At 41.2% G+C, this 27,789-nt stretch overlaps 1 protein-coding gene across 1 annotated transcript in view; it reads right to left on the reverse strand.

Moving 5' to 3' along the window:
• The window catches only part of PLEKHM3 (pleckstrin homology domain containing M3), a 243,650-nt gene that overhangs the window by 159,954 nt on the left and 55,907 nt on the right, over positions 1-27,789 (reverse strand). Inside the window, exon 3 of the mRNA XM_075829885.1 lies at positions 9,495-10,430. Within this exon, the coding sequence (XP_075686000.1) occupies positions 9,495-10,430 (936 nt within the window). The remainder of the gene's footprint in view (positions 1-9,494; positions 10,431-27,789) is intronic.

Here is a 27,789-nt window from a genome sequence, read left to right on the forward strand (position 1 = left end):
TTGAGCACATGTCAGGTGTTTCATCGTTTTTATTAGAATTGGGCAGTGAAACTAAAAATTTATTTTTCCAGTAAGACATAGTTTTAGCTCCAAATTTTTCATTTACTCAACAAATAAAAGGAGAAAAAGCACCCCAACATGTGTAAAGCAATTTCTCCCAAGTACAGCAATACCTCATATGTGGTAATAAACTGCTTTTTGGGCACACAGTAGGGCTCAGAAGGGAAGGAGCGCCATTTGGCTTTTGGAGTGCAGATTTTGCTGAATTGGTTTCTGAGTGCTATATCGCATTTCCCAAAGCTCCTGTGGGACAAAAACAATGGAAACCCCCGAAAAGTGACCACATTTTGCCAACTACACCCCTCAATGCCTTCACCTAGGGGAGCATGTTAACCCCGTGGGTGTTTTCCAGAAATTAGTGTGCACTTGTTGCAGAGTGAAAATTGAATTTTTTCCATAGAAATGACAATATGTGGTGCCCAGCTTGTGCCACCATGAAAAGACTGCTCTCCATTTATGATGCTGTGTTTCCCGGTTTTAAAACAAACCCTACATGTGGCCCTAATCTTTTGCATGGACAATCGACAGGGCTCAGGAGTGAAAGAGTACCATGCGAAATTCAGGCCCAATTTGGTGACTTACAAAGCATTGGTTCACAAGATATTAAATAATAAAATAAACCCATGAGAAGTGACCCCATTTTGGAACCTTCGCCCCTCAAAGCATTTATTAAGGGGTGTAGTGAGCATTTGCACCGCACAAGTCTTTTCCATAAATGAATGCGCTGCGGATGTGCTTGTGCCACTGGATACACACACCCCAAAAATGGTTAAAAGTGTTCAGAAGGGAGGGAGCGCCATTTGGCTTTTGGAACACAGATTTTGCTTGGTAGGAGTATTACTGGTATTTCAGTTCATAATGTGCGGGCATATGTAAGCTGTGCGGAGTACATCAGGGTATAATAAGAGGGGATAATAATGGGGTAAAAAATAATAATCAACGCTGTGAAGTAATCTTTTCTGCACAGGCCGGTGTCGCGCTGATAAATGTCCTTTCTTATCCCCATTTTTGTCCACACTCTGCACGTTTGCAGTTTGGGGAATTTTGCTGGGAAAGTGTTGTCCTGGTATAATACGGGCACCCTCGCTTCAAGCAGATATGTTTGGGTCCCACCCTTCCTGGTTCCCTAATTTTAGGGCCTTGATAAATCGCCTCTTGAAACAGAAGAAATGTTCCCCTCGGACCTGCACAACTGCATATATTTTCTCTCTTAACTTATGGGAGCCTTAACTAATTTTATTGTTACATAGACCTAGTGGTATGAGGACTGTTTTTTTTTTTTGTGGGTCGAGCTATAGTTTTTATTGATACAATTTTGGGGTATATGCAAATTGTTGATCACGGTTTATCCTTTTTTTGGGAGGCAAGGTGACCAAAAAACAGCAATTCTGGCATAATTTTTTATACAGCATTCACCGTGCGTTATTAACGACACGTAAACTTTACTCTGCGGGTCAGTCAGATTCCGGCGATACCAAATTTATAGCACTATGTTTTACAACTTTTTGCACAATAAAATTACTTTTGTAAAAAAGACATTTTTTTCTGTCACCATGTTGTGAGAGCCATAACTTTTTGTCGACAGTGTTGTACGAGGCCTTTTTATTTTTTGCTAGACGAGCTAAAATTTTTATAGGTACCATATTTGGACACATGTGACTTTTTGATTACTTTTAATTCCAATTTTTTTAAGGCAAAGTGACCACAAAAACAGCAATTCGGGAATTGTTTATTTAGGTTTTTGTTTTTTACGGCGTTCACCCCGCAGGTTAAATAACATAATATTTTTATCGTTCAGGCTGTTACGGACGCGAGCGATATCAAATATGTATGGTTTATTTAATTTTTCAATAAAAAAGGACTTGATAAGGGATAAAGGTGATTGTGTTTTATTTTTTTATTACTTTAAAAACTTTTATTTTATTTTTTACAACTTTCGTTTTCCACTTTTTTTTAGTCCCACTAGGGGACTTGAAGGTTCAACTGTCTGATTTATTTTCTAATACATTGCATTACCTATGTAGTGCAATGTATTACAACTGCCAGTCGTTCACGAACAGCAAGTGGATTAGGCTCTGCCTCCGTGTGGGGTCTAATCGGCTTCCGTACTGGCAGACCAGGACGCCATTGTTAGGCCTCCTGTTGCCATAGAAGCTGTCGGCAGCCCTGCGATCACATTGCAGGGCTGCCGATTTGCTACAAGCCTAGGATGCAGTGATCACTGCATCTAAGGGGTTAGTAGCAGGGATCGAAGCTAGCTCCGGTCGCTGCCATTACAGCAGGGTTTCAGCTGTAGCATACAGCTGACACACGCCGCTGATGACACGGGCTCAGCTTCTGAGCCCACGCCATCTTGCCGCCGGTACGAAAGCCTTTTAGGCCCCGTACTAGGCAGACTGGGAGGCCAGTATTAGGCCACTGGTCGCCATCGCAGCCATCGGAAACCCGGACGCTTCCTTCACATGTGGTATAAGTAAATGCCACTTTAGAAGTATTTACATTTATAATACATAAGCTTTCCTAGGTCAGGGCTCTTGCAGGAGTCTTGGCTAGGCAATGATGAAGCTTCAAGTGTTTTGATGGAAATTGAAAGATTTTTCAAACCACTGATTCAGGGCTGGCTCCAGGTTTATGTAGGCCCTTGGGCGACACAAACTTAGTAGGCCCCTTTGCGGGGGAATTCACAACGGCAGTAAAATGGAAGAAAATGCCACTTTGTGCCCAGTTAGTCCCTGTTCATGCCCCCATATAGAAGTTAGGCCCCCCCGTTTGTACTCCCATAAATTTAGTGCCCTCTGTAGATAGTGCCACACATCCCCCCTTCCTGGTAGTGCCACACAGCCCCCTCCCACGTAGTGTCACACAGCCCCCCTCCCACATAGTGCCACAAAGCCCCCCCTCCCACGTAGTGCCACACAGCCACCTCCTCCCAGGTAGTGCCACACAGCTTCCCCTCCCAGTTAGTTCCAACACAACCCCCCTTCCAGGTAGTGCCAGACAACCCCCTCCGCCCAGGTAGTGCCACACAGCACTCTCCTCCCAGGTGGTGTCAACCCGGCTGCTTTTGCCCGCCGCATTTGGACGAAAGCCAATTTCGGTCCTTTTCATTAGAGCAGAGTGTCCGCTGTAACATGCAGCTGACACCCGGGGATCATGGCACGGACTCAGCTTCTGAGCCGTGTCATCCATTTGTCCTATGGATACAGCAAATTGTGGGAAACACTGGCTTTCCATGAGGTATCCATACGACAAATGTCGGGAAGGGGTTAATCTAAATTGTAAAAAAATGTATATAAAAAAATAAATAAATACACCCAAAAGGCAAAAAACAAGACCTCACACAGCAACAGCGTAAGTCAGTGAAAAATAAAAAAGTTATGCCTCTTGGAATGTAGTGAGGGAAGAATGGGAATATTTGCTTAATCCTGAAGGCCAAAATGCGACCATAAGGGATTAAAAATGATTATTTCTAATATATCAGGTTTATTCATTTTTCCCTTTGTTAATTATGTTAAGGGACACGACCATCAGAAATTATTTTTTTAAATAAAATATATTTTTTATTTTTAAATTAACAAATAGTGGCATTTTCACAAGTGCTGACATCTAGTGGCTAAAATGGCTACCATGCAGACTGGTACAGTTTATAATACATGATAATTTACCACTAACATCCCTTAAAATTATTTTGATATAATCACAACATACTGATGTAAGAGCCGGGCAGTTATACAGGGCTGAGTGTTGCTACAGAGGCGCTGGTTATCTGTTCTAGGTGAAGCGGACTACCACAGACCACTTTACAGTAAGTTCCTTCAAATGTGATATCAGTAAATGCCACCTTAGAAGTATTTACATTTATAATACATAAGTCTTCCTAGGTTAGGGCTCTTGCAGGAGTCTTGGCTAGGCAATGATGAAGCTTCAACTGTTCTGCTGGAAATGGAAAGATTTTTTAAACCACTGATTCAGGGCCGGCTCCAGGTCTACGTGGGCCCTTGGGCGACACAGACTTAGTAGGCCCCTTTGCGGGGGAACTCAAGGCGGCAGTAAAATGGAAGAAAACATCACTTTGTGCCCAGTTAGTCCCTGTTCATGCCCCGATATAGAAGCTAGGCCCCCCGTTTGTACCCCTATAAATTTAGTGCCCTCTGTAGATAGTGCCACAGAGCTCCCCTCCCAGGTAGTGCCACACAGCCCCCCCTCGACCCATGTAGTGTCACACAGCCCCCCTCCCTCATAGTGCCACATAGCCAACCTCCTTGGTAGTGCCACACAGCCACCCTACCTGGTAGTGCCACACAGCCACCCTCCCTGTAGGTGGTGCCTTTGGGGTTCCCCCTAGGAGTGGAATCCCCAGTCAGAGCATTGCCGACACTCTGACTGGGGATTCTGCTTCATGAGAAGACCTGACGTGTTGTCAGGGGCAACCCCAGAGCCATAGTCCCGGGCAGAGCACTACTAGCACTCTGCCTGGGACTTCTGCAGCGTCTCTGTGAGACTACAGCACAGCGAGATCTCGCTGTAAATCACAGTTTACAGCGTAATCTCGCGAGACTACGCCTGCTATGCTGTAACTCACAGAGACGCTACAGAAGTAGTCAGGAGAATGAAAACACATGATGTCCTGGCTGGAGGTAATGTCTATTCATTGTCAGGACACTGCAGTAATGTTATAGTATGTTTATGTGGCTGCACATAGCGATATAGCTATATCGCTATCTGCAGTGTAAATGAATGGAGAGAAGTGTATGACGCTGATTGGTCACTGATTGGTCAGCATCATACACTCCTCTGTACAACGCCCACTTGGTCAAAAAGTAAAACACGCCCAGTTCATTGAGAAACTCATTAGCATAAAGCTAATATAGGTCATAACTCCATCACAAATGATCGTTTTTCTAAAAAAAACAAAACACTGCTGTAATCTACATTACAGCGCCGATCACATCATGTACAATATAGGCCACTTATAATGTGGTGACTGAGCCTCTTTAAAAGTCACCAATGATTTTCATGGCCTGAATAAAGGATTTTGACCTGCAGCGTTTTGCTTTTATGTGGTCGTGAAACGCCTCTTTGACTTGCAATATTCTTATAATTCACAGTATGGGGTACATTATACCATAATATTACTAGTAATCAGAGAATTTAAACGGGATGTCCCAGAAACGACAATTATTATTTATATATAGGATAGGTGATAATAGTCTGATCACCGGTGGTCCCACCGCTGAGACCCCATACCCTTTAAATGACAGACTGACAGGACTATTGTACTGCTGCAGATAAGACAGAAAAGTAAAAGTGTAGACAGAGCAGAATTGTGGAGTTATTGGAAGGGCTGGTGAAGTCCCTGCCCATCTCTAGTTTCAGCCTTCGTTGACTCAACTACCCTCATGCTGTGAAGAGATTGTTTTAATTTTCAGGCTGTATATATTCTTTTATTTTATTACATCAGGGGTAGGCAACCTTTTTTGTATGGTGTGCCAATAATAATAATAAAAAAAAAAAAAAAAATCAAAAGATGAAGTACTCAGTGTGCCATGCAAACATGAAAGTCATAGAACGCAAACTGTTACCACGTATATGGCGTAAACCAATTAATCAGTTAGATAAACTTAAATTTAATGTAACCCTTGTCCCTGACTTTATTTGCAAAGATGATCCATCTGTGACACAAATGAGGCTACAGAACACCAGCTTGGGAGAAGGTACATGGGAGAGACCGCGGCTACTGAATACCAGCTTGGCGGGTGTACATATGAGAAAATATGTCCGTGGCTTCTAACATCAGCTTGTGGGTGCTGCAGTCGGAAGAGGCCACGGCTACTGAATACCAGCTAGGGGGGATGCACACAAAAGAGAAAGCGACTACTGAACACTAGTTGGGAGGGTGCACATAGTTAAGACTACGGCTACTGAACACAAGCTTGGGGGGAGGTGCATATTTGAGAGACCACAGCTACTGAACATCAGCTTGGGGGCGCTGCACACGGAAGAGACTGCGGCTACTGAATAACAGCTCGGGGTAACTGCACACAGGAGAGACCATGGCTACTGAACACCAGCTTGGTGCGGGGGGGGGGGGAGCACATAGGAGAGACCGTGGCTAACTTCTTGTTTTACAGAGCAGTTAATAAACTCTGTCCTTGTGGCGCAGATCATTATGCTCTTGGCGACATTGAACACCATGAGAGAGAGCAGTGCTGCATCGTGTGCTTGCCAAGTGTTCAGCAGCGACAAACACAATGAAGCACTGCAATCTCATCTGGTGAGAAGTGCCCCCAAGCGCAATAAAGTGCTCTCTTTCGCGGTGTTCAGCGCCGACAAGCACGCAATGGCTCTGGACACCTGGGGAGGGAAGTGTGCCAGCAAACCATGCTCCACGTGTTGGCTGTGGCACCAGTGCCACGGGTTGCTGACCCCTGCTTTTTAATTCTAAGATTTGCTTTTTAATTCTAAGATTTGCTTTACAGCAGGCACCTGGTCACAAGAAACCTCAGTCAGAAAAGTCTCATGGACTTCTACAAGATAGTAATGTGAGCATGCTCTGTGACGTGCAGAAGGGGAAGAAGTGGAGGAGGTGATCTGTGTATCACCTATTGTCAAAGGTGGATCCTGTTTTATCTATATATAGGTGATACCTGTCATTGTAATCCTGCATGTAATAATAATGAGAAGTGATCTCTACTGAACAGAAAGTGTCCGTCTATTATGAGGCTCAGTAGCCAGTGTGAAACAAAATTTTTCTGAATTCTTTTTAATATAGATAATGACATGGAAAATAAAAAAGGTACACTGCAGTGAGGGTACTGAAATCCGTACCAAAAAAATAAAAGCAAGAAACAAGCAAGCTTGTCCCAAAGCATGTCGACTTAAAGAGGTTTTCTTCATAAAGAAAATGTATCACCTATCCACAGTTTAGGTGAGAAATGTCTGGTTGTGGGGGTCTGACCACTGGGCCACCGATCCTATCCCGAGAATGAGGGTCCCGGAGTTCCCTATGTGAATGGAGCGGGACTGCGCATACTTGGCCACCACTTTCTATTGGGCTGCAAAAGATAGCCGAGTTCAGCGCTCAGAAGCCCCATAGAGAGTGAATAGAGCAGTGGTTGAGCAAGTGCAGTCCTGTTCCATTCACATAGGGCACTCCGGGACCCCCATTCTCGGGATTGGTAGACGTTCCAGCGGTCTGACCCCCTGTGGATAGGTAAATAAATGTTGTTCATGATAAAACAACTACAACAGTTTGAACATATTAACAATGGTCAAAACGAATGATTTTATCATCACAGGTACATCAATAACTACTAACTACTCCCAGAGTGAATTAATGGTGTCCTAAAATCTACTTTAAAGAGGCTCTGTCACCACAATATAAGTGCCCTATCTCTTATATAAGAAGATCGGCGCTATAATGTATGTGACAGTAATGCTTTTTATTTAGAAAAATGATCTATTTTAAACCACTTTATGCTAATGAGTTTCTTAATGCCCAAGTGGGCGTGTTTTTACTTTAGACCAAGTGGGCGTTGTACAGAGGAGTGTATGACGCTGACCAATCAGCATCATACACTTCTATCTATTCATTTACACTGCACTAGCGATATAGTTATATCGTTATGTGCAGCTACATACACAAACACTAACATTACTGCAGTGTCCTGATAATGAATATACATCACTACCAGCCTAGACGTGATGTGTATTCAGAATCCTGACCACTTCTGAATCTTTTCTGTGAGATTCCAGCAAGGCAAACGTAATCTCGTTTGAAATTACAGGTTACATCGTAATCTCGCGAGATTACGTTTGCCTTTCTGGAATCTCACAGAAAAGATTCAGAAGTGGTCAGGATTCTGAATACACATCACGTCCAGGCAGGTAGTGATGTATATTTATTATCAGGACACTGCAGTAATGTTAGTGTTTGTGTATGAGGCTGCACATAGCGATATAACTATATCGCTAGTGCAGTGTAAATGAATGGAGAGAAGTGTATGACGCTGATTGGTCACTGATTGGTCAGCGTCATACACTCCTCTGTACAACGCCCACTTGGTCTAAAGTAAAAACACGCCCACTTGGGCATTAAGAAAGAATATCATTAGCATAAAGATAAAAATCGCTCATAAAGTGGTTTAAAATAGATAGTTTTTCTAAATAAAAAGCATTACTGTCACCTACATTACAGCCCCCATCTCCTTATATAGGAGATAGGGCACTTATAATGTGGTGACAGAGCCTCTTTAATTTGTCTGTTTTAGTTTATACTTGCCTTTACCAAACAACAAGTCTGGATCACCTTTTCTTACAGCTCTGCATGGTGCCCTTCCTCTGTAATTGCTCCTGGAAATGTATGAATACCTTTTCAACCGCCCTCCTTGTCAATGAGGGGTATCCCTAAACACTGACATTGTCCAATCAGTGCAGATCGTGTCAGACTGTGATAAGTCTAGAATTAATGCTCCAGAATTGTTATGTCATGAAGAATACAGGTATAACTAAAACAGACGGCTCCTATTTAAGACACACATATAACTTATTCTCCTTTTGATGGTCAGAAAGATTATATTAACACATAAACCTTGCTCTTTGCTTATTTAAATATCGGTAAGGGAACAATTTTGGAAGAGCATCTCTAACTCATGTTACGATCAAGGATACATTGCAATACATTCCCATTCAATGAAATTATGTCGGTTACTTTTTAGTATCTTACTAAGCTATTTTTTCAGGAAATTTGAATGAGTCTTAAAGAGTTTTAGACAATCCCTACCTTTAGGTCCTATTAGGTATACAGATGTAGTAGAGAAGGGCCCCTGCTCAGAACCTCATTCTAGAGGGGCTTGCTATGGTGTAACTGGCTTGTCTGCGCACATATAGCTCAATAATTAAAATGGAAAATGAAGATATATCTAATAGTAGCAGCTCTGTCCCTGTACATGATTTACACTGCATCTCTTCATATTGTTGTTGCGCTGAATTTCGGGGTTTTCCTTTTAAAGAGGACCTGTCACCTCTCCGGACTTGTCAATTTTTAGTAAATACTAGTATTTCCCACAAAATAACAATTCTGGAACATATTTTCTTAGAACTTTGCATTGTGCCGTTCCTGCTCCTACAAACATATGAATACATTGACAACTGGGTGTTACCATTCCCCTTGCCCAAGGGGTGTGTCCCTACATATCAAAACAGATTGAACATTGTCAGCCTGTGTCGGGACACACCCCCAAGTGGTAACTGCCAGTTGTTAATTTATTCATACATTTCTAGGAAGAATAAAAGGGGAACGGCACAACATAGAGTTCTAGGAAAATATGCCCCAAAATTGTTAATTCATGGGGAATACTAGTATTTTTTTTTTTAAATCGATATGTCAGAAGAGGTTATTAGCATTCGATTTTAGTCTAAAATGTAATCATTACCTGCACACTTGAAGCTCTGAGCCGTGAGGCCCCTTTCCAAAGCCAATGTTGTCAAGATTCCAAGAAAACTTGTGGTTACAGATTGGCGCTTGCTCTTCTGCAGCTCCCTTAAGGATAGTTGTTCTTTGGATTTGCTCCTAAGAGGCACTAGTACATTCTGATCAGGCGTCCTGGCAACATTAGCAGCAGATATAATAGCATCCATCCATTCTTGCGTCCTCTGGCGGGTTTCAGTTCGTAGCCGAAGAACATCTTGAGGAAAAATGACTTGGAAACAAGAATCGTACCCATCAAGAGTATCCATTTGTACAGATGCACACGTATCAATGTTGTAAGTAAACAATGGGTCTTCATCCAGACAACTGGGCTGATAAGCTGTAAAGTGTGAACTGCTAAGAACAAATGTGAAGGCTTTCCAATTATTTTGCAATGTTAACCGATATAAAGTCCCCGTTTTCAAAATGTTTTTTTGATACCCATTGGTCAAGTTAATGGCCCTCGAAAGTTCACTAGATGTATTTGATAAGTTGTGACTTTCCAAATAGTCACTGTTATTGTCACTTGTGGTTTTCGATCTGGTTATGACATCATGCTGAGGGCTCATGTAATCTGGAATGAACATCAAAGCCCGAACTCCCTCCCATAATTTTTGCCCCCAGTCCAAAGCCTCCCATGCAGAATCTGCTTTCAGTTGCAATTGGCTATTGTCCGACATTAGGACATCAACCAATTTGGTCTCATGGCTTCCAGTTATAGTGATGCTTTCAATATGAGCAAGAGGATAAGAAGTAATGGCATTATGGTTTCCACTACTGTCCGTACTGTAGACGTGAAGTTTATATTGAGTTATCTCAGCATAGCAGCTCTTCCAAAAGCTTTCCTGAGTTTTCCGAGTTTCCAGGAATCCCTTTTTGAGTAGATTTGTCAACATGTGTTCTGCAAAATTAAAAGTATATTTCAGGTCAATAATTATAGAAAAAGGGACAAGAATATATAAAAGAACATAAAGTGAAAATACAGGAAAAACTCGAATTACATTCAGTGCTCTGCTCATAGTGGATATTCCCTAGATATTTTTACACATGCACTACGAAGAATTATATTATATTAATATTATCTATGAATTATTATAACTCACAAATGAGATATAACAAATGTCACTAGTACTGGTGAATGCAGTGAAAAATATAGAAACAACATAGCTCATTATGAATTTTTCACAATTTTAGGCAATGTTTACATCATGTTTTTGTATCCTGTTGAAAGGTACTGCTTGGATGCAATAGAACACAAAAGTGAGTCACTTCTATGGGGGTTATGGAAACCGCGTAGAACAACGAGCTCAGCTGTTTCCATAATACCGGCTGTTACTCAGCTATTTCCACCTCTCCATACGTTCTCAGTTTGGATGCGGCAGCCTGGAGCCACCTCACCAGGCAAGATTGGGGTCCCCGTTAAGGAGATAGGTGCAGGTCCCATAGCAGAGACACGCTAAATATTCCAATGTGTATAGAAATAAAGAAAGAAAATAGGATTCATTCATTTTTGCTTTACAAAAACGTTTTTATACACAAATAAAGCCACAGTGTTGTTACATTTTAATATGTGACAATGTAGTCTTTTGGGTATCGTGGAAATTTTAGCAATATAATTTAAGTCATTCAGTTCACATGATAATTGCCAGTTTCTTCTTTGGTAGATTTTTGCTTTTCATTGATTGCATACAATAGAGAATTATCCACAAAGTATTGGGGTTTTTATTTGAATAAATCTAATATTCCACAGGGAAATTTATTTATCCTGAATCTAGCAATCCTACTCAAATTATTCGTATAAAATGGTCAAAAACATTAGTTTTGTTATATGTTTAAAGGGTAACTAAACGTTCAACAAACTTCTGACATGTCATAGTGACATGTTAGAAATTTCGTTTGGTGAGGGTCCGAGAACTGAGACCCCCACCAATCGCTAAAACGAAGTGGCAGAAGCCCTCATGTGAGCACTGAGCCGCTTTGTTTCTGTTCGGCTTTTTCCGGAAAGCCGATGTAGCGGTGTACGGGCCGATAGACTTTCTATTGAGCCCGTACACCACTACATTGATTTCCTGAAAAGGCCGAACAGAAACTAAGTGGGAGGGCTTCTGCTGCTTCATTTTAGCGATTGGTGGGGGTCTCAGTGCTCGGACCCTCACAAATCAAAACTTTTAACATGTCACTATGACATGTCAGAAGTTTGTTGAACGTTTAGTTACCCTTTAACAATTATACTTAATAGAATAGGTAGAATCAATAGGGCAGGTTTTAGATTTGTACTTTGGACAATATGATTTTTAAAGACTCATTAATCTTGAGAGATAGTAGTATCAATTTAACTAATTTAGGGTGAGGCCAGACATGGTGGATAATTTCCGCCGATGATTTTCTTGCAAATCCGTAAAAAAACCAAGGCATGACATGCATTGCATGTAGATTTTGTAGCGGATTCTACCCTATGCTTTGCAAAGATTAAATCCGCTATAAAAATCCACAGATTTTCCGTGCAGGCGTAAGGGTGACTTCTATAGGAGAAAGCTGTTAGGGCAATCCATCCACTATTTTAATATTCACACTCATTAACTAGTTCCTGACCGCTGGCTGTGTTTTTACGGCCAGCGGTCAGGGTCCTTAAAACCCGCACCATAGACTTTTTACGGCTCGGGTTTTAACTTGCTGCTCGAGCGATCGGGCAGCTGAATGTCAGGTCTCTTGCTGTCAGTGACTGCTGGGGACCCTCAGAAGAGGATAGAAGCAGCTTTTACTGCTTCTGTCTTTTCCGATCTCTTTTACACAGCGCTCAATGAACGCTGTGTATAGGAATAGGAATAGAGGCAGCGGCCGCGCCGCTGTCTCTATCAGTCCCGGTGTTCATGTGACTGGTCACATGATCACCGGGTGCCGTTAGTGGCAGACTGCTGCTGGATCTTACTAGACCCAGCACAGCCCTATTAGTGACAATAGTCACTATGAGAGGGCTGATTTCCCCTGTAACTGGGGCTGCCGTGCAGCCCCAGTTACAGTGGAAAAACATGGTGTAAAAGAAAGAAAAATATTTTCTGACCTTTGAGAGACAGACCATAGTAATGAAAAAATAAAAGTAAAGTGCAAAAAAATGTATAATAAATACACATAAAATACCCAGCCACAAAAAATGATCCCGCCGCATTGCCTACGGAAAAAACCATCGCAAAAATCACGTCGCTAGCTCAACAAATAAAAAAGTTATAGACGTTTAACTAACGCGTGCTAAAAATGGCTAAACGGTGTCTGGTCCTGAAGGCTCAAAATAGCTTGGTCCTGAACTGGTTAAAGCCTTAAAAAAGGGGCTTTTATTGGACTTCAGAACGCAGACCCATTTTTCAAATTTGACATGTGACACTTTATGTGGTAAAAGCTTTGGAATGCTTTCACTTAAGAAATGTTTTGTTTTTTTATTGAACATTATCATTTCATTTGGTGGTCAATTTTGATAGATTTATAAAAATCAAAAAATGAAATTGTGGAAATATTTGAATTTTCTGAAATTTGAAAGTATTTTCTGTTAAAATGGTTAATGATACAAAACAAATTAGTAAATACGTTTCCCCATATGTCATCTTTATGTAGGTATCATACTTTTTAATTCAATTTTATTATTTAACCCCTTCCCGCTCCTTGACGTACTATTACGTCATGGCAGCTGTATCGTTCGCGCTCCATGCCGTAATAGTACGTCTCGGGAGTAACGGCCGTTTCGGCCGTCCTCCCGACACATACAGGAGCTGTGACGCTGCTGTCTTGTTCAGCAGCTGTCACAGCTCCTACAGCGGGGACCGATCGCTGTGTCCCCGCTGATTAACCCCTTAAAAGCCGCGTTCTATAGAGATCGCGGCTTTTTAGGGGTTAAGCTGCCATCGCCGGCTTGCTACGCGATAGCGGACGGCGATGGTGACTATGGCACTATGCTTGCTGTCAGTGAGTAGCTGACAGTTCTAATACACTGCACTACGCATGTAGTGCAGTGTATTAGAATAGCGATCAGGGCCTCCTGCCCTCAAGTCCCCTAGTGGGACAAAGTAATAAAGTTAAAAAAAAGTTAAAAAAAGATGTGTAAAAATAAGAAAATAAAAGATTTAAAAGTATTAAAAGTAAAAATCCCCCTTTTTCCCTTATCAGTCCTTTATTATTAATAAAAATATATAAACAAACAAATAAACTATACATAATTGGTATCGCCGCGTCCGTAACGGCCTGAACTACAAAATTATTTCATTATTCACGGTGAACGCCGTAAAATAAAATAATAATAAACCGAACCACAATCACAATTCTTTGGTCACTTCACCTCCCAAAAAATGGAATAAAAAGAGATCAAAAAGTCGCATGTACCTAAAAATGGTACTGATCGAAACTACAGTTCGTTACGCAAAAAATAAGTCCTCGCACGGCTTTATTGATTGAAAAATAAAAAAGTTCTGGCTCTTAGAATAAGGCAACACAAAAAGTAAATGTTTGTTTACAAAACGTATTTTATTGTGCAAACGCCATAAGACATAACAAAAAATTATAAACATCTGGTATCGCCGTAATCGTATCGCCCCACAGAATAAAGTGAATATGTCATTTATAGCGCACGGTGAACGCTGTAAAAAAAAACGAAAAAAAAAACAATCGTACAATTGCTGTTTTTTAGTCACCACGCCACCTAAAAAATAGAATAAAAACTGATCAAAAAGCCGCATGCACCCCAAGAAAACTACAATGGATTCCTCAAGGGGTCTAGTTTCCAAATTGGGGTCACTTTTGGGGGGTTCCCAATGTTTTGGCACCACAAGACCTCTTCAAACCGGACATGGTGCCTAATAAAAAAGAGGCTTCAAAATCCACTAGGTGCTCCTTTTGCTTCGGAGGCCGGCGCTTCAGTCCATTACTGCACTAGGGCCACATGTGGGATATTTCTCAAAGCTGCAGAATCTGGGCAATACGTATTAAGTTGCGTTTCACTGATAAATCCTTTTGTGTTATAAAAAAAATGGTATAAAGAGGATTTTCTGACAAAAAAAAATGTAAATTTCACCTCTACTTTGCTCTAAATTTTTGTGAAACACCTAAAGGGTTCATAAACTTTCTAAATGCTGTTGTGAATACTTTGAGGGGTCTAGTTTCTAAAATGGGGTATTTGATAGGGGTTTCTAATATATGGGCCCCTCAAAGCAACTTCAGAACTGAACTGGAACCTAAAAAAATAAATAAATGAGGCAATACTTCGCTTCTTACATTATACTGATAATGAGCCGTGCCCACCCCGAGATGACCCCAGTTTTGACCGTTTGTATAAACGGAGACCCCTATTAGACCGTTTCAGTGCCCGGTTTTCCCAAGCATACACCCCCGAGAAGTGTATTTCTATTGATGAGTCCCTGGTACATTTTAAAGGGAGGGTTCAACTCCGCCAGTACCTGCCGGGTAAGAGGGCAAGGTATGGCGTGAAGATGTATAAGCTGTGAGAGTGCATCAGGGTATACCTACAGGTTTAGGATATATGAAGGAAAGGCCACCCCCAAACCAGACTGCATCCTGGACTACAATAGGTACATGGGAGGGATGGACTTGTAAGATCAAGCCCTGAAGCCCTACAGCGCCATGCGGTGTGGTATAAGAAGCTGGCCGGGCACATCATACAGATGGCATTGTACAATGCGTACGTGCTACGTCGATGTGCAGGCCAGATGGGAACTTTCCTGGAATTTCAAGAGGTGATTATCAAGAACCTAATCTTTAGGGACCAAGAAGGGGGGGCACCCAGTACTTCTGGAAGCGAGCCCACACGCATCGTACCAGGGCAACACTTTCCAGGAGAAGTTCCCCAAACTGGCAAGAAGGGAAAAAGTCAAAAGAGGTGCAAAGTCTGCTATAAGAGGGCGATAATGGATGACACAATATATCAATGTGACACGTGTCCCGAATAACCAGAGCTCTGTATGAAAGTGTTTTAAAATTTATCATACATCCCTTGGTTTATAATTTACCCCAATTTTACTTACCCTGATGCACTCCGCACAGCTTATCCCCCCTCGTCTTTCCCCTCTGGGCCCTGCTGTGTGTCCAGGCAGCTGATAACAGCCACATGTAGGGTATTGCCATACCCGGGAGAACCCACATTACAGTTTATGGGGTGTAGGTCTCCGGTCAAAATGCTCACTACACCTCTAGATGAATGCCTTAAGGGTGTAGTTTTTAAAACGGGGTCACTTCTTGCGGGTTTCAACTGTACTGGTACCTCAGGGGCTTCTGCATACATGACTTCGCACTAGAAAATCCCCAGTAGGCCAAATGGTGGTCCTTTCCTTCTGAGCCCTCCCATGGGCCCAAACGGCAGTTTATCACAACAAATGGGGTATTGCGGCACTCAGAACAAATTGCGCAACAGAATGGGGTATTTTGTTTCTTGTGAAAATAAGAAATTTTCAGCCAAAACTACATATTATTTGAAAAAAATAATTTTGTTTTCATTCCCAGCCCAATTCAAATAAGTTCTGTGAAAAAACTATGGAGTCTAAATGGTCACATTACCCATAAATGAATTCCTTGGGGGGTGTAGTTTCCAAAATGGGGTCACTTTTGGTGGGTTTCCATTGCTTTGATACCTCTGAGGCTCTGCAAATGCGACATGGCACCCGAAAACCAATCCAACAAAATCTGGACTCCAACAAACATATAGCGCTCCTTTACTTCTGAGCCCTCCCATGGGCCCAAACGGCAGTTTATCACCACAAATGGGGTATTGCCACACTAAGGACAAATTGGGCAACAAAATGGGGTATTTTGTTCCCTGTGAAAATAAGAAATTTTGATCACAAATGACATTTTATTGGAAAAAATGACATTTTTTTCATTTCAGAGCCCAATTCAAATACGTGCTGTGAAAAAACTGTGCGGTCAAAATGGTAACAACAACCCTAAATTAATTCCTTGAGGGGTGTAGTTTCCAAAATGGGGTCACTATTGGGGGATTCCTACTGTTTTGACACCTCAACACCTCTTCAAACCTGGCATGCTGCCTAAAATATATTCTAATAAAAAAGAGGACTCAAAATGCACTAGGTGCTTCTTTGCTTCTAGGGCTTGTGTTTTAGTCCACGAGCACACTAGAGCCACACGTGGGACATTTCTAAAAACTGCAGAATCTGGACAATACATATTTAGTAGTGTTTCTCTGGTAAAACCTTCTGTGTTACAGAAAAAAAAAAGAATAAAATTGAAATTCAGCAAGAAAAATGAAATTTGCAAATTTCACCTCCACTTTGCTTTAATTCCTGTGAAATGCCTGAAGGGTTAAAAAACTTTCTAACTGCTGTTTTGAATACTTTGAGGGGTCTAGTTTTTAAAATGGGGTGTTTTATCAGGGTTTCTAATACATAGGCCCCACAAAACCACTTCAGAACTCAAGAGGTACCTTAAAAAAAAGGCTTTTGAAATTTTCTTAAAAATATGAGAAATTGCTGTTTATGTTCTAAGCCTTGTAACGTCCAAGAAAAATAAAAGAATGTTCAAAAAACGATGCCAATCTAACGTAGACATATGGGAAATGTGAACTAGTAACTATTTTGGGTGGTATAACCGTCTGTTTTACAAGCAGATGCATTTAAATTCTGAAAAATGCAATTTTTTCAAAATTTTCTCTACATTTTGTTATTTTTCACCAATAAACACTGAATATATCGACCAAATTTTACCACGAACATGAAGCCCAATGTGTCACGAGAAAACAATCTCAGAATCGCTTGGGTAGGTTTAAGAATTCCGACGTTATTACCACATATTGTGAAATATGTCAGATTTGAAAAATGGGCTCTGAGCCTTAAGGCCAAAACTAGGCTGCATCCTTAAGGGGTTAAAGTTCTTAACATTTTCAACAAAACATTTTATAAAGACAACAATTTAGTCCTTAAGTGGCTTTGAGGGGGGTCTATATATTAGAAACCTTACATAAATCATCCCATTGTAAAAACGACACCCCTCAAAGTATTCCTAACAGCATTTGGAAATTGTTAAAACTTTAGGTGTTTTCACAGGGTTTAAAAGCAAATTGGTGGTGAAATGTTAAAATTTCCTTTTTTGCAGATATTAACATTTTTTTTGTAACACAGTAGCGGTTAACAGAGAAACGCAACTCAATATTTATTACCTGACTGCAGTTTTTATAAATATTCCATTTGTGGCCCTATTGTGCTACTTCACTCAAACACGGGTCACAGAATTGAAGGAGCCCCTTGTGGATTTTGAGACCTCTTTTTAAGATGTTTTTCAGGCACCATTTCAGGTTGGCCGAGGCATTGAGGTGCCAAAACATAAGACCACCAAAAATATCCAATTTTGGAAACTACACCCCTATAAGAATCAATCTGGGTGTAAAGTAAGCAGTTTGACCCCACAGATGCTTCATAGAATTTATTAATATTGAACCGTATAAATTGAAAATATTTATTTCTCCAATAATATGTCGTTTTAGTTGAACACTTCCACAAGGGATATATAGAGAAAAAGTACCCCAAAATTTGTTATAGTTTCTCCCAAGTATGGTGATACCACACTTGTGGTCGTAAACTGCTGTTTGGGCACACGGCAGGGCTCAAAGGGGAAGGAGCTGCATTTGGATTTTGGAAAGCAGATTTTGCTGGAATGATGTTCGGGTGTCATTTGGCATTTGCAAATCCCCTGAGATGCAAGTACAGTGAAAATCCCACAGAAGGGAGCACAATTGGAAATTGCACCCCTCAAGAAATTGTATCTAAGGGTATAGTGAGCATGTTGAACCCAGAGGTGTTTCATAGAAGTTATGAGAATTGGATCGTGAAAATTAAAATTTTTTACCTCAAAGATATTCATTTTCACATGGAATACAGGACAAGCACCCCAACATTTGGAAACCAATTTCTCACGAGTAAGGAAATACCCTATATATGGTTGTATTTGGGCACACGACATGGCTCAGAAGGAAAAGGTGCCCCATTTGTTATTTTGGAGTGCAGACCTGGAATTGGATGCCATATCGCATATGCAGACTGCTTGAAGCACCAGTACAGTGAAAACCCCCAAGAAGTGACACCGAATTCTACTAGAGGTGTAGTTAGCGGTTTGCATAAATTAGTGTGCAATAGATGTTGCAGAGTGAAAATTATGAACTTAGATGTGATGGATAGCAGGTGGGATCCTGCATGTCAGAGACCAGCAGGACCCGCTGTCACTGAACAGGTGACAGGATTTAGCATAAGATACAGCTGCTCTGTATACAGAATACAAAGCAGCTGTATCTCAAAAAGTACAAAGACTTGAAATAAAAACGAATTCTAAATTTGCACAAAACACAATGACGGATTATTTCATTTAAAAAAAAAATAATGCTTTTAAATATAATTGCTTAGATGAGAATACCCTTTTAATGACCTTGTAGAGGGATTGCACAGTACAATAAATATTTTTACTGTGAGAGCTCAGCGCTTTCCATTCCATAAGCAAGGCAATTGTATACCTCACCAGCTCACTTCTTTTCATGCCGATTTATTAGTATCTGCATTGAAAAACACTTTTGATGTCACATTATCATTGGTTTATTAATTTGATTTAGCGTTTTGACTTTTCAGTATATGTAATGTTACTTTTCAGCTGTGTTATCTGGGAACCCTTCAGTGTTTATGTAACAAATCCCTGCATAATATGACAGAGATTGTGGCGCTATCTGGCTATCATCCATTTTAACTGTTTTTATTTTTGACTTGCTTCTTGTTAATACAAATTAAGATTTTGAAATTTTTCTATCGATTGTGTGGCTGTGTGCACATACCATTTTTTTTTCAAATTCTATTGTCTTATTTGAATTGTATTTATTATACTGTATGTACATAATTGTGGTGTTCAGCCTTTCCTTCACTGTGGTTTACATGCATTTTTATTTTGGCATTCATGGATTTTTTTTTTGGGTGGAGTGGTTAGCATTGGCAGTATTTTTACCAAACTAACCACTTAATACCCATATAAGAAGACTGTTTTATACAAGGATAGCTTGCGAATACATACATCTATTTAATTTCGGTGTCTAAGGAGACCAGATATCTAATATACCATTTTGCTTTTTTCTAACACTTATTATGTATTCTGAGAAACAGAGGGAGCCATTACATTTCTTTGAAACTCACACTAATCCCTTTAAAGTGCACATAATAGTTATGCATTTTAGGACTATTTTACTTTTCCAATAATCCAATAAGAGGCCTAGCACGCGAAATGCAATCATGTTCTCTTTTCTCTGCACAGATGATATTTTCAGCCTTCCTACATGAGGTCTATTTCTGCTCCCAATGTGCCCTCATTCCCACTTACAATTCTATAAATCATGGTTTGCTCAGATGTTCCCCACACAAATACAAGAAGTCCTCAGGCTTCTGTTATGGCTGCAGCCCGCTCACTCTATTTTTTGTGAAGTGTACAGGTCGATTAAATAAGGACTTCAGTCAGGATGGAAGCTGGCAAGGAACAGTCCAATCAAAAGGCCCTGGTTTAATGTTCTTTCCACTCTCAACATAAACGTTAATACGTTTCCATTTAATTTAGCTCCCCAAATGGAGATATTGAATTTAAGGTGGAACAAAAAGAAAGCTAATCACAGTAAATGACCCAACATCTGGGCTGAGCTTTTACATTGTAGAAGACTGAAAAGAGATGTACAAAAAGGCAGATGAGACAACAGAAATGAGTACTGCACATTTGTAGAAATGCCTTTTCCTGGTTACTGTATAGGGTACATTGAGAGAGAAATTAGGAAAATCATTAAAACCCATCCCAACACAGCCAGTATTGGACTCTCTCAGAGACCCGCTTTTTAACCCCAAGCCGCACGACTCAGTAACTGTGTGCATCGGGAACTGGGTAAGCAACTGTTCCCGACAGCTAATACTCCCGAGTCACCGGCAATGGACCCAGAATAGCTGTCCAATGCAGGCGATCGATGTGATCAGTGGATTCTTACAGATCCACCGATCACATTGTATCTACGTTAAAAGCTTTAAAAATTTTTTCCCTGGGAATAACTCCTGATTTTCAGTTCCCCTGTTCTAGTATGTTACACCACCACCTCCCAGTGTATAAGGGAGATTTTTTTTTTCCCAATCATAATTAACTAAAAATAATAATTACATTATGTTGTTAGGTAGTTGTCTAGCTCGTCTACGTCAATTAGTCGCGTCAGTTGTCAGTCAGCGTCAATCTGTTGCGTCACTTGTAAATTAGTCAGCCTAAATCCGTCACTGTCAATCGCATCGTCAGTCAGCGTCAGTAAGTTAGTGTTAGTCAGTAAGTGTAAGTATAAAAAAAAAATAAAAAAAAAAAAAATAGCTGTTTGTCAGTGTTTTACGTGAACAAAGTTTAAAAGCCCCCAAATAAGCGCTTTTAGTGTTTTATGTGCAAAAAAAACCCAACATATTTGTTATACGACGGTTTGTTACAGTTCACTTACCTGCATGGACAGGTCCTTCTCAATGAATTAGAATATCATCAAAAGGTTAATTTATTTCAGTAATTAAATTAAAAACGTGAAACTCATATTATATAGATTCATTACACACAGAGTGATCTATTCCCAGCATTTTTTCTTTTAATGTTGGAGATTATGGCCAACAGTTAAAGAAAACCCAAAATTTAGTGTCTCAGAAAATTAGATTATATAAGCCCAATTTCAAAAGTAATTTTTAATACCAAAATGTAGGCCTACTGAAAAGTATGTACAGTATATGCATTCAATACTTGGTCGGGGCTCCAACTCTGCATGAATTACTGCATCAATGTGGCGTTGCATGAAGGCGATCAGCCTGTGGCACTGCTGAGGTGTTATGAAAGCTCAGGTTGCTTTGATAGCGGCCTTCAGCTCGTTTGCATTTTTGGGTTTGGTGTCTCATCTTCCTCTTGACAATACCCCATAGATTCTCTATGGGGTTTAGGTCAGGTCGAGTTTGCTGGCCAATCAAGCAGAGTGATACCGTGGTTATTAAACCAGGTATTGGTACTTTTGGCAGTGTGGGCAGGTGCCAATTCATGCTGGAAAATGAAGTCAGCATCTCCATAAAGCTTGTCAGCAGAGGGAACCATGAAGTGCTCTTAAATTTCCTGGTAGACGGCTGCGTTGACTCTGGACTTGATATAACACAGTGGACATACACCGGCAGATAATATGGCTCCCCAAACCATCACGGACTGTGGAAACTTCACACTGGACTGCAAGCAACTTGGATTGATGCCGCTTCACTCTTCCTCCAGACTCTGGAACCTTGATTTCCAAATGAGATGCGAGATTTAATTTAATCTGAAAACAGGACTCTGGACCACTGAACAACAGACAAATCCTTTTTCTACTTAGCCCAGGTAAGATGCTGCTGACGTTGTCTCTGGGTCATGAGTGGCTTGACATAAGAATGCGACAGTTGTAGCCCATGTCCAGGATACATCTGTGTGTGGTGGCTCTTGAAGAACTGACTCCAGCTGCAGTCTACTCCTTGTGAATCTCCCCCCAGATTCTTGAATTCCCTTTTCTTGACAATCCTTTTAAGGCTGCAGTTATCCCTGTTGCTTGTGCACCTTTTTCAACCACACTTTTTCCTTCCTTTCAACTTTCCATTAATATTCTTGGATACAACACTCTGAACAACCAGCTTCTTTAGCAATGTCCTTTTGTGGCTTACGCTCCTTGTGGAGGGTGTCAATGACGGTCTTCTGGACAACTTTCAAGTCAGCAGTCTACCCCATGATTGTGTAGCCTACTTAACCAGACTGTTGGACCACTTAAAGAGGCTCTGTCACCAGATTTTGAAACCCCTATCTGCTATTGCAGCAGATAGGCGCTGCAATGTAGATTACAGTAACATTTTTATTTTTAAACAACGAGCATTTTTGGCCAAGTTATGACCATTTTTGTATTTATGCAAATGAGGCTTGCAAAAGTACAACTGGGCGTGTATTATGTGCGTACATCGGGGCGTTTTTACTTCTTTTACTAGCTGGGCGTTCTGACGAGAAGTATCATCCACTTCTCTTCAGAACGCCCAGCTTCTGGCAGTGCAGACAGCGTGTTCTCGAGAGATCACGCTGTGACGTCACTCACAGGTCCTGCATCGTGTCGGACGAGCGAGGACACATCGGCACCAGATGATTCTGCAGCAGCATCGGCGTTTGCAGGTAAGTCAATGTAGCTACTTACCTGCAAACGCTGATGCTGCTGCAGAATCAACTGTAGCCTCTGGTGCCGATGTGTCCTCGCTCGTCTGACACGATGCAGGACCTGGGGAAGTGACGTCACAGCGTGATCTGCCAGAAGCTGGGCGTTCTGAAGAGAAGTGGATGATACTTCTCGTCAGAACACCCAGCTAGTAAAAGAAGTAAAAACGCCCCGATGTACACACATAATACACGCCCAGTTGTACTTTTACTTTTCAACACGCCCAGTTGTACTTTTGCAAGCTTCATTTGCATAAATACAAAAATGGTCATAACTTGGCCAAAAATGCTTGTTTTTAAAAAAAATAAAAACTTTACTGTAATCTACATTGCAGCGCCTATCTGCTGCAATAGCAGATAGGGGTTGCAAAATCTGGTGACAGAGCCTCTTTAAAGGTTTAGGAAACCTTTGCAGGTGTTTTGTGTTGATTAGCTGATTAGAGTGTGATGCCATGAGTCTACAATCTTTTACCCAATATTAAAATTTTCTAAAAGAGGAGACTAAATTTTGGATTTCATTAACCGGTTTGCCATAATCTTCAACATTAAAAGAAAAAAATGCTGGAAATAGATCACTCTGTGTAATGAATCTATATAATATTGGAGTTTCACTTCTTGAATTCAATTACTGAAATAAATAAACTTTTTGATGATATTCTAATTCATTGAGAAGGACATATATATATATATATATATATATATATATATGCGCGTGTATATGTATATATATATATATATATGTGTATATGTATATATATCAGCACCGTTCTTTCTGATCCGTAAAGTCAGGGTGCAATATTCCCATTGAGGCACGTGACCAGTGTCCCTAGAAATTAATCAAATCCTCCAAAACACGGGACAGCAATCCTTGGTTAGTAAAAAAAGGATTTATTCACCACATGAGATGTTTCAGCCCTTCTCCATGGGGCCCCTGAGAGAGGCCCCATGGAGTAGGGCTGAAACGTTGCATGCACCAAATAAACAGATCCTTCTGCATAAGGCTTGTCTCCACCGGGTAAGGCAACAAACGAAACAATATAACTTATTGTTTTTCCACATGTAAAGTCCTCACCCTGTAGCAGCCACCATCTGACCGTGCAAGTGTGCTTTTTTAGGTGTTCGTTGGTAGCAGAGCCTCCCTGGAGGAAAACCACTATCCTTCCTCCTTACTCTGCCACAGTTCACACTGTCAGGTTCCCTTTTAATCAGGGCCAGCTGGGACTCAGAACCCCTAGAACCAAAACCTGGAGTGGAGGTATGGGAATGGCCATCCCAGCCAGAATCTCTACAGCCATTCCTAAATCCCAGACCCTGAAATCCAACTAACTTTGCTGAGCAACAAAATTCTCCAAGATTTACACCACTGAGATAAGAAATCTCAATGGCACATACCTACTCTCTAACAGTCTTCCTACGGAGTGTTTACATTTCCCCCCCTCTGCTCAAGGCCGGGGGACTGGGCACTTGTAGCCAATCAGAAATGGAGACATGAAAGGTCATCGGCATTGACATGTAGTTTCCCCTGTCTGTGTTCCACATTATAATTAAAATTTAGCAATGCTAGGAACCATTTAGTTACCCTTGCATTATTTCCTTTGTTGTGGCACATCCACCTCAAGGGGGCATGATCCGAAACTAGCCGGAATTTTCTGCCTAGTAGATTGTATCTCAGCGTTTCTAGTGCCCACTTTATGGCCAAACATTCCTTTTCCACTATTGAATAATTCCTCTCACAAGTAGTGAGTTTATTACTTAGGTACACTATGGGATGCTCCTCTCCATTAATTTCTTATGATAGGACTGCCCCTAAACCAACATTGGAGGCATCGGTTTGTACAATAAATTATTTAGAAAAACTCTGGTGCTATCAACACCGGCTGACTGCACAAGGCTTTAAGCCCCTGAAATGCCCTTTCTGCTTCTGGGGACCACTAAACCAGGACGGACATCTTCCCTTTCGTTAGATCTGTTAAGGGTGCTGCAATGGAGGCACGGTTTGGGACGAACCTTCGATAGTACCCCACAATACCGAAGAATGCCCTCACCTGTTTTTTTGTAAGGCGCTGTGGCCAATTTTGTTCACTGGAGGTTTTATCACACCTCTTCCTACCAAATAGCCCAAATACTGAACCTCCTCTAACCCAACGGCACACTTTTCTGGGTTAGCAGTAAACCCTGCTTTTATGAGGGAATCTAACACAGACTGAACTTTAATCAAATCGGTCTCCCAGTCAGTGCTGCAGATGACTATATCAACTAGGTAGGCTGCCGCGTATCCTTTGTGCGGACTCAAAACCCGATCCATCGCCGGTGCACCATGTAACCTAAAGGGCATGGTTACATACTGAAACAGCCCCTCTGGGGTGGAGAAGGCAGTTTTCTCCCTGTCTTCCTTTGACAACGGAATTTGCCAGTACCCTTTTGCGAGGTCTAGGGTTGTAATATATCTGGCTGGCCCCAATTTCTCAATTAACTAGTCTACCCTAGGCATAGGGTAGGCATCAAATTTGGAGACTTCATTCAGCTTACAAAAATCATTGCAGAACCTCCATGTCACGTCGGGTTTTGGAACGAATACTATGGGGCTGGACCACCCAGTATTAGACTCCTTTATCACCCCCAGTGCTAACATGCGTTTCACTTCCTCTGAGATGGCCTGTCTCCTGGGATTCTATAGGGCTTAAAGAGGCTCTGTCACCAGATTATAGGTGCCCTATCTCTTACATAATCGGATCGGCGCTGTAATGTAGATAACAGCAGTGGTTTTTATTTTGAAAAACTATCATTTTTAAGTTATGAGCAATTTTAGATTTATGCGAATCAGTTTCTTAATAAACAACTGGGCGTGTTTTTACTTTTTACCAACTGGGCATTGTAAAGAGAAGTGTATGACGCTGACCAATCAGTGTCATACACTTCTCATTGTTCCAGCCCAACATGATTGTGCAGTGAAAGAAACTGGGCTGGAACAATGAGAAGTGTATGACACCGATTGGTCAGCGTCATACACTTATTTGTACAACACGCAGTTGTCTTTTAAGAAACGAATTAGCATAAATCTAAAATTGCTCATAACTTGCTCAAAAATGATATTATATAAAAATCACTGCTGTTATCTACATTACAGCGCTGATCTAATTATGTAGGAGATAGGGCGCTTATAATCTTGTGACAGCCTCTTTAATGCTTACTTTGACTTTTGGGTCAGTAATAATATCATGCTCTATCAGATCAGTAACCCATGGGAGATTTGACAACAGGTCCCTATTATGCTGTAAAAATTCACTCGTCTCTTGTTTTTGTGGCGTTGACAAAGTTTCAGAAATCTTAATCTTTCTAATCTGCACATCCAGATCTCCGGATATTTTTGAGAAAGTTAGCAAGGACTCCCTATCCTGCCAGGGTTTCATTAAATTTATGTGATAGAGCTGGATCGGCTTCCTTTTCCCTGGCTGATGTATCTTGTAAGTTACCTCACTAACCTTTTCTACAATTTCATAGGGGCCCTGCCACCTGGCCAAAAATTTACTTTCAACTGTGGGCACTAACACCAACATGCGATCACCCTGGTTAAACTGCCTCACTTTGGCCACCCTGTTATATATCCTCTGTGCCTCCTGAGCTCTCTGTAGGTGGTCCTTTACAATGGGCATGACCCTGACTATCCGATCTTGCATTTGTGCAACATGTTCTATTATGCTCCTATAAAGGTGTCGCCTCACTCTCCCATGTTTCTTTGGTAACATCGAATAGACCACGGGGGTGCCTGCCGTACAGTAACTCAAATGGAGAAAACCCAGTGGAGGCCTGAGGGACCTCTCTGATAGAAAATAGGGCAATAAGCAATCCCAGTGCAGACCATCCTTCTCCACAACCCTTTTTAACATCCCCTTCAGAGTCTTGTTGAAACTCTCTACCAGCCCATCATTCTGAGGATGACAGACAGACGTTCTTATTTGTTTGATCTTCAAGATCCTACATAACTCTTTCATGATTTTAGACATAAAAGGGGTTCCCTTGTCAGGGATCATTACTATATATATTGTTTGAAAAATATTATCCTCACACATATGTATATACATTTCAGTTCTTTGTGTAATATACTGATATATAATAAGTTCTTTGTTCATGTCGGACACACCTATGGAAGACACCGCCCCCTGGAATGCAAGAAGAGTGAGTCTGAGAACTTACAGCTGTGAAACTGGTGGGGGCTTGGGCACTCCCACATCTCTGGGGAGGAGGCATGTGTCTCTTTCTGTGTTTCTTTGTTCTGAATAAAAAGTTTCAGTCTTCCTCCTGGCTGAGGGAGGGGATGTCTACCAACATTACTCTGTGTGGTGTACTTCTTTCCAGGCATGCCTTCAGCTTTCAATTTACAGAGGTGGTTATTCGGTGTGAAATATGGACCTGACATTTTTGGCGCCCGACGGGGACCTCATTCGAGGAAATATCGAAATCCGGATAACCGACAATCATAGGGTGAAACAGAGAACCCGAGATTGCCCACTGATAAGGAATTTGATCACCTCCGCAATAACACGGTAAGCGAATTGATTTTATAAATCTTCGACTTATCTGTGTTAGTGGACAGTCTTGTGGCGATCTGTAGAACCCTTTTGTTGATTTCCTGGATTATCTCAGGCGACAGAGGTGATATTTTCCACTGTGAGGTCGCAAACCTGTGAGACCTTAGTCGCGCCCGACTAACCATCATCTGGGTAATTAGGGACTAGATAGAAAACATAACAGACCGGAGAGCTATAGACTGTGAGATTTTAATATTTCCAGCGAGGCCGGAGAGTCTAGCTAAAGATTATATAACAGACCGGAGAGCTATAGACCTGTGAGATTTTAATATTTCCAGCGAGGCCAGAGAGTCTAGATAAAAATTGTTATATCCTAGCGAGATGTAATAATAAATACATTGAAAACTAGGAATTGTAATATTTCGGCGGACCGGAGGCTGTAGACTGAGGAATTGTAATATTTCCGGCGAGGCCTGGGAGTCGTTGACT

This window comes from Rhinoderma darwinii, chromosome 6, assembly GCF_050947455.1.
Source record: "Rhinoderma darwinii isolate aRhiDar2 chromosome 6, aRhiDar2.hap1, whole genome shotgun sequence".
Lineage (NCBI taxonomy): Eukaryota > Metazoa > Chordata > Amphibia > Anura > Rhinodermatidae > Rhinoderma > Rhinoderma darwinii.